Source organism: Schistocerca serialis, chromosome 4, assembly GCF_023864345.2.
Source record: "Schistocerca serialis cubense isolate TAMUIC-IGC-003099 chromosome 4, iqSchSeri2.2, whole genome shotgun sequence".
NCBI classification, from domain to species: Eukaryota; Metazoa; Arthropoda; class Insecta; order Orthoptera; family Acrididae; genus Schistocerca; species Schistocerca serialis.
Genome location: NC_064641.1, coordinates 479,541,258 through 479,552,304, shown reverse-complemented (window position 1 = coordinate 479,552,304; position 11,047 = coordinate 479,541,258). Strand labels below are relative to the sequence as shown.

The window sequence follows — 11,047 nt, the reverse complement described above, 5'->3', positions numbered from 1 at the left end:
TGGTTGCTAACTTTTTTATGGAGGATTTTGAGGAAAGAGCACTTGAATCAGCGGTTTTTAAGCAAACTGTTTTTTGGAGATACGTCGATGATACTTTTATAGTGTGGCCCCACGGAGAAGAAAAGTTAACGGAGTTTTATCATTATCTTAAATCCATCCATGAGAATATTCGATTTGCTATGGAACTAGAGAAAGATGGTTGTCTTCCATTCCTGGATGTTTTGGTTAAACGGAAGAGTGACGGCTCGATGGGACATTCCGTTTATCGTAAGCCCACTCACACTGATTTGTACTTGCATTCTTCAAGTTGCCATCACCCATCTCCAACCATGAGTGTGCTTAAAACCCTTGAGCACAGGACACGTACGGTGTCGGATGCAGAGAATTTGCCTAAGGAACATGCACATTTAAAGACGGTGTTCACAGACAATGGCAAAATTAACAGGGCTTTCTAAACTAAAGCCAGGAACCGAGAAGTGAATAAAGAGGAGAACGCGCCAACCAAGTCCCTAGATTTTCTTCCCTTCGTTGGAAATATCTCCTTCAAAATAGCTAGGATTCTTAATAATTTTCATGTGGAAGTGGCTTTTCGTCCTCCTTCTAAGATTTCAGATTTTCTGGGATCGATGAAGGATGATTTATCACTGAAAGGCGGTAATTTATAAAATACCGTGTCAATGTGGTATGGCCTATATAGGACAGACAACGCGTACAGTGGAAGAGCGCTGTACCGAACATAAACGTTGCACTCACCTACTTCAACCCAGTGAGTCTGCAGTTGCGGAACATTGTATTTCCAACGGACATTCAATGGACTATGACAAAACTTCGGCCGGTCGGTGTGGCTGAGCGGTTCTAGGCGCTTCAGTCTGGAACCGCGCGACCGCTACAGTCGCTGGTTCGAATCCTGTCCCGGTCATGGATGTGTGTGATGTCCTTAGGTTAGTTAGATTTAAGTAGTTCTAACTTTTAGGGGACTGATGACCTCCGTCCTATAGTGCTCAGAGCCATTTTGAACAAAACTTCGGTTTTGGCCTCAGCAACAACCTTTTGGGAGTTCATTATCAAGGAATCCGGCGAAATACGCATTGCGAAAAAATATAATGAACCGTGACAGTGGTTACCGACTGAATAACGCGTGGATTCCCGTCATCTCCGAAATTTGTTCGAGGCGAAGACGCCAGAAGACTTCGATAGCTGCGGCCAGCCACAATACCGACGGCAGCTGAGTACTGCAGTTCCGTCATCGAGGGTGCTGCAGCTGGGCAGTGTGGTCCTTCTGTCTCCGCAACTTCAACGCATGCGCGGCAGTACCATCAGCGCACTATATAAGACGGAGCGGAGAACGTCTTCGTCAGTCCTCGTTCGGTTCACCTGAAGATGGCTGGCAGTTGTCCAGCCGAAATATCGTGGAATGAAGTTTACTATGACCGGCTGCAAGCCCGAAATTTCTTTGAACAAGGCAAATGATGATTCCTGCAGATACCAATAAATTCATACTTGTTAGCTCACACTGTCTGTGTGCTCACATCCTTCTTTCATTTAACCACTGTTGAAATCCAACAATCAAGGTGGCTAAACGAGCAATTAGTTTTAATTTATATTGTTGATACATTTGTTATTTTTATTATAGACAAATCCTGGTTTTGAGCTCGCCACATGGCTCGTGCAGATATAGTGTGTGGGAGCACGGGTATACTTGTACCACAATATATATTTGTATCCAAACAGCTGGAAACTACATTCTAGTATATCACAATGGGCTTAAACGTGCCACGTAAGTGTTCCTTATGTTTGCATTTTGACAGATTTATTACCTTTTTATTTGGTGCCGGCATAATTCATATGGTGAAAATGTTTTCTGTCAGTATGATCGAAAATGACAAAATGTCGAAGTCGCAGTTCCATTAAATATTTTCAATAGCCATAAGCGGAAAGACTACATTCAATACAAACAGAATCGTTAGTGGGCTAGAAACCCAGTAGCATGCAGAGCTTGGACAAAAATATGGAGTCATCGTTTCATGTAGTTGTGAGTGCATCATGTCGGAGCTAAGTGAATTCGAACGTGGTGCTCGATTGGCGGGTGCTTCAGTAACCAAAGGATCTACATCTATGTACACACTCCACAAGCCACTGTAAGGTGCGTGGCGGAGTGTAATTTCTATCACTACATGTCATTTCCATTCCTGTTCTATTAGCAAACAGATCGAGGGAAAAACGACTATCTATATGCCTCCATAAGAGCTCTAATTTCTCTTGTCTTATGGTCGTGATCATTACGCGAAATGCAAGTTGGTGGCAACAGGATCGTCCTGCAACCAGCTTCAGATGCCGGCTCTCTAAATTTTCTCAACAGCGTTCCTCGAAGAGAATGTCTCCTCCCCTCCAGGGTTTTTCATTTGTTCCCGAAGCGTCTCCGTAATACATGTGTGCTGATCGAAACGACTGGTAACAAATCTAGCAGCCCACCTCTGAATTGCTTCGGTGTTTTCCTTTAATCGACCTGATGGATAAGTATTTGGTGTTCCAGTTGGCACCATATCGAAGAATTATACCACACAAAGGGAAAGCGACAAAATACAGGGAAACGACAAAGTATCATCTGCTAAATCACAACGCGGACGAAATCGTGTGTTGAGTGATCGTCACGAACGTTCATTGAAGAGGATTGTGACTAAAAATAAGATGAGACTTGCAAAAGTAACTGCAGAACCAAACGCCAGTTCGGTTGGCTGATCAGACTCATCCGATGGTCCAAAGCTTGTTCCCCAATTGTGATGCCGTGTTCGAAGAGGAGATTGCCCCTTACTTGACGCATCCCCTCTGGCTACCTCAGGCACCAGATCTCAATATTGCCGAGCCTTTGTGGTTTACTTTGGAGAGAACGATGAGTGATCACCATCCAACTCCATCGTGGTTACCTGAACTTCCAACAAGTTTCCAGGAAGAATTGTATCAGATACTATTGAAAAACACAGGATCTGTACTTATCCATTCCAAGACGACTGGAAGCAGTTTGGAATTCCAATGGGTTTTTTATGCCGTATTACGCATGGTAATGTGTTGCGTTCTTGGGGTTTTCTTATTTTTGTATATTCTCTGTAAGGAGTGGAGACCGGGGCACGTTTGCATATGGGCCAATTTTAAGCAGAACGCTTTTCTTTGAGTTAAAGTTGTAGTGCAGAGAACATATTTGTGTTTTTGTGGATTGTGACTAAATGTATTTACTCAAATACCAAACTTCCTTGGGATCATACCTTTTAGAACTGAGAATAGGCTAATATGTGTTCGTTTACAGGAGAGTATTTTAATTTACATGGTACATTTGCATAATTTAAAAGCCTGGAAGTTACTACTGTAGTTTCGAAATTATTTCAGACCTGACGATGCAGTTACGTTTACGCAGTTCTGTGGCACGTCTGCGGACTATTTTTCATTGTCATCCTAACTGATATCCAAATCAAGGAAACTTGAAGACAGCCGTAGTTGCAAACATAATCTAAAAAAAATGAGCGCACAGGAGACTAAAAAACCAGATTTTTTTTAAAAAAGCTATTAAAACCTAATGAATCTCAGTCTGTAGAAATTAATTCTATGAGAGCAAGGACTGATAAGGGCAAGAAAAACGTGGACAGGCCTACTTAATGTCATTAGTCCTGCACAAACGCAGGTTTTCTCATTTTCTTCATTTCGCTTCCGTTTATGTAGTCTATCATCTTGTATCTCCTCCTTAATCTTCTCTCACAAACCAGTCCTTACAAAGCGTCTGTTAGCAGGCATTTGCGTCTGAACGAAAGTTCCGTCCTGTTCTTCTTCCTTTCTCTTATAATCTGCTGCAGTTTGATAAAGAGACTGAAACTTGCCTTCATATTCACCATTTCAAAAGATACAAACAAAAAGAAATCAAGAATATGCTCTGCGCTCGTAGGTAGGACACCGTGCCTTGTACACGTCCACCGCGGCGCTTGAAGTTACGACACCTGAAGATGGGCGTGTAAGAGGCCGAAACCGGTCGTGAGATAATAAAAGAACTTTACAATTGTAGCGGTATTTTCAGCCTCTGGTATAATGCTCAGCTGCGGATGTTCCTTCAACAGGATTGTTTGTAAGGCGGCCGCTGTGGTCCAGCGGTTCTAGGCGCTTGAGTGCTACGGTCGCAGGTTCGAATCCTGCCTCGGGCATGGATGTGTGTGGTGTCCTTAGGTTAGTTGGGTTTAAGTAGTTCCAAGTCTAGGGGACTGATGAACTCAGATGTTAAGTCCCATAGTGCTTAGAGGCATTAGAACCATTCGTATCCTGCCTCGGGCATTGATGTGTGTGATGTCCTTAGGTTAGTTAGGTTTCAGTAGGTCTAAGTCTAGGGGATTGATGACCTCAGATGTTGTCCCATAGTGCTCAGCGCCATTTGAGCATTTTTTTTGACTTTGTAAATTATGCTATATTAACATTTTATATGATTAAATAATTTTAAGCACGATAAATATAACAAAAAAATGAAAGATTCTGAAAAAACTTCGTGTACATGCGCCCTGGTCTCCCCTACTACTTTGGTTTCCAATTTTATGTGATGATAACGTTTGCTTTAAGTATGTCTGTAAATGTCAAAATGTCGAAATTGTAATCTCAGAACATATTTTCAACAGCCATAGGGGAAAGACTACATTCAAGAGAAACAGAATCGTTAGTTATGTAGAAACCCGGGAATGTAAAATCTTCTGTGTGACAACATGTGCGACTTTGAGTGCAGAGCTGAAAACTCATCTTTAATCCCCACACTGGCTTGTCAGTATGGCGAGAGTCCTAAGCTCGTTTAGCCGATTCAGCCTTACACCTGAAGAATCATTTTTACAAGTACTCTAATATGGATATTTGGTCCACGCAGTTTTAAATTTCGAAGTCAGTCAGCTGAAGTAAATTGTTAAAATTATAAGCAGCGCGACAACCTTTTTGATAAAATTATTGTTTGTAGGGTGAACAGAGATAGACTGGCCAGTTATGCATGAAAGTTTTTATTTACAACAGTTACGCAATTAATTTGGGCAAACATTTTTGGTTGTACAAAAATATGAAAGATGGGTGTTGCAGAGGATCAGGACACGGTCGACTCCCACTGAACGCCGTGCTGGGCGCTGGTCCCTCGGGAAGGCTGCGGCTGGTCTCGCAGGGTCGGTGGCTGCCCTCTGGAGAGGCCTCTGCGGCGGTGATAGTCGCCACGGCAGAGGCGCCGCCGAGGTCGGTCGCAGTCTCGGCTTCAGTCCAGAGGCGGTTCTGCTGTCAGGGCGGTGGCGTGGCCGCCGCCGCCGCATCTACCCGACCGGCCAGCGCGACAGCAGTCTAGCGCTTAGCGGCGTGCCAGGTAGGTGTAGTGCGCGGGGGCGGCGAGCAGCGGCGCGTGGGCGGCCGCGACCAGGGGGGCGGCGGGGGCGGCGACCAGGGGGGCGGCGGCAGGCACCGCCACGGGGGCGGCCACCTCGTGGTTGATGGCGTGCGCCGTGTACGAGCTGCCGTACGGCGCCACCGCGTAGGGCAGCAGACCCGCGAGCGCGCCCGAGCACGCCAGGGACAGCACCAGCAGCACGGCGACAGCCTGCGGACATACGAGCCGGGGCGGTCACTCTACCTGCTGCGCCAGCGCCTGCTCCTCACCACTGGAGCTACAGTTGCGTCTACTGTCTCCTGTTTCCTACACGTACTACTACATACCGAAAAGTGTTCTGAGCCGTCAGTTCACTGTCATCTACCGAGGGAGGTGGCGCAGTGGTTAGCACACTGGACTCGCGTTCGGGAGGACGACGGTTCAATCCCGTCTCCGGCCATCCTGATTTAGGTTTTCCGTGATTTTCCTAAATCGTTTCAGGCAAATGCCGGGATGGTTCCTTTGAAAGGGCACGGCCGATTTCCTTCCCAATCCTTCCCTAACCCGAGCTTGCGCTCCTTCTCTAATGACCTCGTTGTCGACGGGACGTTAAACACTAACCACCACCACCATCACTGTCATCTCGGACATTACATTGTTCAGAGGATGGACATACCGTGGATACCCGCTCAGTTGGCACTCCAGTGACGGCAGTCCACAATACACTAGGACTATGTCGTTTCGTGTATTATTTACAGAAGAATGGAAATACTGGATGATCTTGACCTCGAGAAGATCAGTTTGAGTTACGGAGAACTGCAGGATCACGAAAGGCAGTTTTGACCCTACGACTTATCTTAGAATGCCGACTGAAGACAAGTACAGATACACCTATAGCATTGGCAGCTTGAGGGAATCCTTCCACTGCGTTATCCGGAATACACTTTTTGAGATTCTGGAGGTAGCAGGAATGAAATACTGGGAGTTAAAGGGTATCTGCAACTTGCACAGGACCAGATTGGAGTTATACGTGTCGAAGCGCGTAAAAAGGAAGTGAGACAGGGTTGTAGCCTATCCCTAGTGTAATTCAGTCTTTGTACTGAGCAAACAGCTTGGAAGAACTATAGGTTGTAAGTGGACATAAGAACCGAAACCTGATGGACGATCACAATAAGAAGATAGATGGAGTGAACCTCCGGAGGAACAACCTTGGACCGTCTTTGAACGAGTTTTGGTAGTAAGCACCTGATGGACAATTGGGGTTCATCTGACAATTCACAATATGACTGCAGGGAAATCCAGTCAATAGATCATTTACTTGTGCATGACGTGTATGGCTATCAGGGTGATCTGAAAGAAATACAGGGACTCTTCGATTCAGCCATAGAGTGGCTCAAGAATATTAGTAATACTGTATAGTGTTATAAGAACATTCGTTAAGAATATTGTAGCACATTGTAGAGCTATCAGAATATTGAAGTTAATGCACTATGAGATGAATGCTTTTGTAAATTCTGAACAAGCAAATACATAAAATACATAAACAGAGGAAGCAGTAAAGCAGTTCTGTAGAACTAAGAGTTTGCACGTAGCAAGTAAGAGAATATAAAAACGTTCCACATGGCAATTTAAGGCATCGCGGGTTGCATAAAACCCCTAGGCAGGGGCAGCTGAGTAACCGTGTACATCAGTTGGAATTAATGAACAACCATAGCTTTTGCTGAGGAGCGTTCTGTATTGGTATTCCGATCTGAAGCACTCAGGCTTAAATGAAAATGACTATCAACAAGGACTAATCATGAAATCCCCTCGACTGATACAGAGTGGACGCGGAAAATGTAGATAAGAATGTTTTCGTCAGGGGTGGAGTCTTCATCTTCTATTGGTTACGGAGGGTGCTAATTACCAATATATCACTCTTTTTCATGAAACTTCTTCTCGAATAATATGCCACAAATGTAAACAGCACTTATCGCATTCATATTTCTTATCTTTAGTGCTACTTTCAGTTAGGTAGAACTGACTAATAAAATTCCTCGCACAATCATGGAACAGGCAGGGTGCGTTAAACTGAATGCTACTGAGACAAAACGATTTTTAAAACTTTTTTGTCTTCAAACGCAGACGAAAGTGTGTTCTGAGAGATCGTGATAGACGGGCATTGAAGAGGATTATGACGAAAGGGACACAGGTGGACTATGGAGGAATGGAAGAAAGTCATTTGATCAATTTCGCGATGGAATTTTTTCTCAGCGTTAGGCCTCCGATACTTTACTCTGAATATAACAAGCGATTGCGTATTACAAAAATATAAGATTGTGCTGAGTAAGTTCTTACGATCTGAAGTGTAAATTTACCCTGTTACTTTGGACCCGCCGTGTGACCGGAAAGTCGCCGTACTTACCAGAGAACGGGCCATGGTGAGGTTTGGAAGGTGGTTGTGGTCTGCGGAGATCGCTGACTGAAGTGACGGTCCGAGGCGGCGGCGGCGCTTATATAGGGGCGGGGCGCGTGACGCGCATCCTGAGTCCGCGCCGATTTCTCCGCCCCGCCGCAGCGCGGGCACTCCTGCCAGGCGCACGCCACGCCACGCCACGCCACGCCAGACCTGCGGGCCGGCGGCCGGCGGCCGGCGTCACAACGCGCTCCGCCCGCTACGGCGACGCTCACGTTGCGCAAGCAGAGGCTCGCGCGTCACGGTGGCGCACTTTCTGCCACAGGGTAGCCATGTCTGCGTGCAGCAGTACTAAACTCTGTGCCTGTAGACACAAGAACAGTACCACCACTGTCTTAAGCAGCCCCGGTAGCGAGTGTATTTCCTGTGGTTGACCATATTGAGGTTCGTACGCATGTCTCAAAAATTATTTCTTCCAATCAGAGTTTGAGACGTGCATAAGCTGTCATATGTTCTTCATTGTACGCTACTTGTTTGACCGTAGGCTGTTACCACAGCAGAAATTCACATAAAGGTATGCGACCTTAAAAAATGGCATTTAAAAATAATATACTAGGGGCGTTCAAAAAGGTAATGCTGCATTTTTTTTCTGAGAACAGGTTTATTTTACACTACAGGCCATTAAAATTGCTACACCACGAAGATGACGTGCTACAGACGCGAAATTTAACCGACAGGAAGAAGATACTGTGATATGCAAATGATTAGCATTTCAGAGCAATTCACAGAAGGCTGGCGCCGGTGGTGACACCTACAACGTGCTGACACGAGGCAAGTTTCCAACCCATTTCTCATACACAAACAGCAGTTGACCGGCGTTGCCTCGCGTAAGGAGCAGAAATGCGTACCATCCCGTTTCCGACTTTGATAAAGGTCGGATTGTAGCCTATCGCGATTGCGGTTTATCGTATAGCGACATTGCTGCTCGCGTTAGTCGACATCCAATGACTGTTGGCAGAATATGGAATCGGTGGGTTCAGTAGGGTAATACGGAACGCCGTGCTACATCCCAACGGCCTCGTATCACTAGCAGTCGAGGTAATAGGCATCTTATCCGCATGGCTGTAACGGATTGTGCAGCCACTTCTCGATCCCTGTATCAACAGATGGGGACGTTTGCAAGACAACAACCATCTGCACGAACAGTTCGACGACGTTTGCAGCAGCATGGACTATCAGCTCGGTGACCATGGCTGCGGTTACCCTTCACGCTGCATCACAGACAGAAGCGCCTGCGATGGTGTACTCAACGACGAATCTGGGTGCACGAATGGCAAAACGTCATTTTTTCGGATGAATCCAGGTTCTGTTTACAGCATCGTGATGGTCGCATCCGTGTTTGGCGACATCGCGGTGAACGCACATTGGAAGCGTGTATTCGTCATCGCCATACTGCAGTATCACCCGGTGTGATGGTATGGGGTGCCATTGGTTACACGTCTCGGTCACCTCTTGTTCGCATTGACGGCACTTTGAACAGTGGACGTTACATTTCAGATATGTTACGACCCGTGGCTTTACCCTTCATTCGATCCCTGCGAAACCCTACATTTCAGCAGGATAATGCACGACCGCATATCGCAGGTCCTGTACGGGCCTTTTCGGATACAGAAAATGTTCGACTGCTTCCCTGCCAGCACATTTTCCAGATCTCTCACCAATTGAAAACGTCTGGTCAATGGTGGCCGAGCAACTGGCTCGTCACAATACGCCATTCACTACTCTTGATGAACTGTGATATCGTGTTGAAGGTGCATGGGCATCTGTACCTGTACACTCCATCCAAGCTCTCTTTGACTCAATTCGCAGGCGTATCAAGGCCGTTATTACGGCCAGAGGTGGTTGTTCTGGGTACTGATTTCTCAGGATCTATGCACCCAAATTGCGTGAAAATGTAATCACATGTCAGTTCTATTATAATGTATTTGTCCAATGAATACCCGTTTATCATCTGCATTTCTGCTTCGTGTAGCAATTTTAATGGCCAGTAGTGTATTCTGGATTCCAATACACCATATTACTCACAATTCTTTTGGCTAATGAACCCTATAGTTCAATACGACAGCCTTATGCGATCTTACTGGAAGGGCGTGTTGGCTCTCATGGTACCACTCTACTGGTCGACGTCGGAGATAACGACTTGCTGCGTCAATAACCTTCTCATCATCCACGTACCGCTTCCCACGGAGGACATTCTTCATTGGGAGAAACAGATGGAAGTCAGAAGGTGCGAGATCTGCGCTACAGTGTGGATGAGGAAGAACAGTCCAATTAAGTTTTGTGCGCTCCTCTCGGGTTCACAGATCTGTGTGAAGCCTTGCGTTGTCATGGAAAAGGGGAAGTTCGTTTCCATATTTGCGGTGCAGAACACGCTAAAGTCTTTCTTCAGTTTTATGAGGGTAGGACAATACACTTCAGACTTGATCGATGCACCATGTGGGAGGACATCAAGCAGAATTACCCCTTCAGAGTCCCAGAAGATCGTCGCCATAACTTTACCTGCTGAGGGTGCAGCTTTAATTTTTTTTCTTTGGAGGAGAGGCTGTGTGGATAGTCGTTTTGTTTCCTGTACGAAGTGATAAACCTATCTTTCATCGCCTGTGACGATGTTAGACATAAAATTGTCACGATCAACCTCGTAACGCGCAAGCAGTTACGCACGGCTGGTCCTTTATTATTCTTTATGGTCTTCTGTTAGGCAGAGAGGCACCCAACGTTACACACCTTTGTGTGCCCCAACTGGTGGACGGGTGTGTCAGCAGTACCAACAGTGAGATTCAGTTGAGCAGCGAGGTGTTTGATTGTGACCCGTCGAGTACCTCGAATAAGAGCGTCCGCACGTTCCAACATTTCGGGAGTCGCAGATGTGTCGACACTCGGGCGGCGCGTGGGAGATCGGACGGTTTTGCACGACCTTGTTGCAATGATGACAATCGTCTCCCCAACGACTCAGTGTGCTTTCGTTTTCTGTCAGCTCTCCGTAGGAATACCGCGAACGTCTATGAATATCTGCAGAATTCGCAACAAAAACTCAATGACAGCTCTCCGCTTAGCACGCGTTTCCCTTACAGACGTCTACTTATAGCCCCACCATCTATCGGAACTTCATGAAACTGCAGGGGCTGAAGCAGAAATATTTCACGATTTTCCACAACAAATTCCACATTTTTCAACGGAGACTGACCGAGGAAAAAAGGGGTGACATTATTTATTAAGCACCCCTCGAATCTAAG

General features: G+C 46.0%; 1 protein-coding gene across 1 annotated transcript; it reads right to left on the bottom strand.

The window, feature by feature from the left end:
* Positions 1-4,996: 4,996 nt before the first annotated feature.
* Positions 4,997-7,813, bottom strand: LOC126473913 (adult cuticle protein 1-like). The gene is made up of 2 exons (XM_050101262.1): positions 7,764-7,813; positions 4,997-5,590 (listed from the first exon to the last, which is right to left on the bottom strand). The coding sequence occupies exons 1-2, from the start codon at positions 7,776-7,778 to the stop codon at positions 5,345-5,347; spliced, it is 261 nt and encodes an 86-aa protein (XP_049957219.1). The 5' UTR covers positions 7,779-7,813; the 3' UTR covers positions 4,997-5,344.
* Between the last annotated feature and the right edge of the window lie 3,234 nt (positions 7,814-11,047).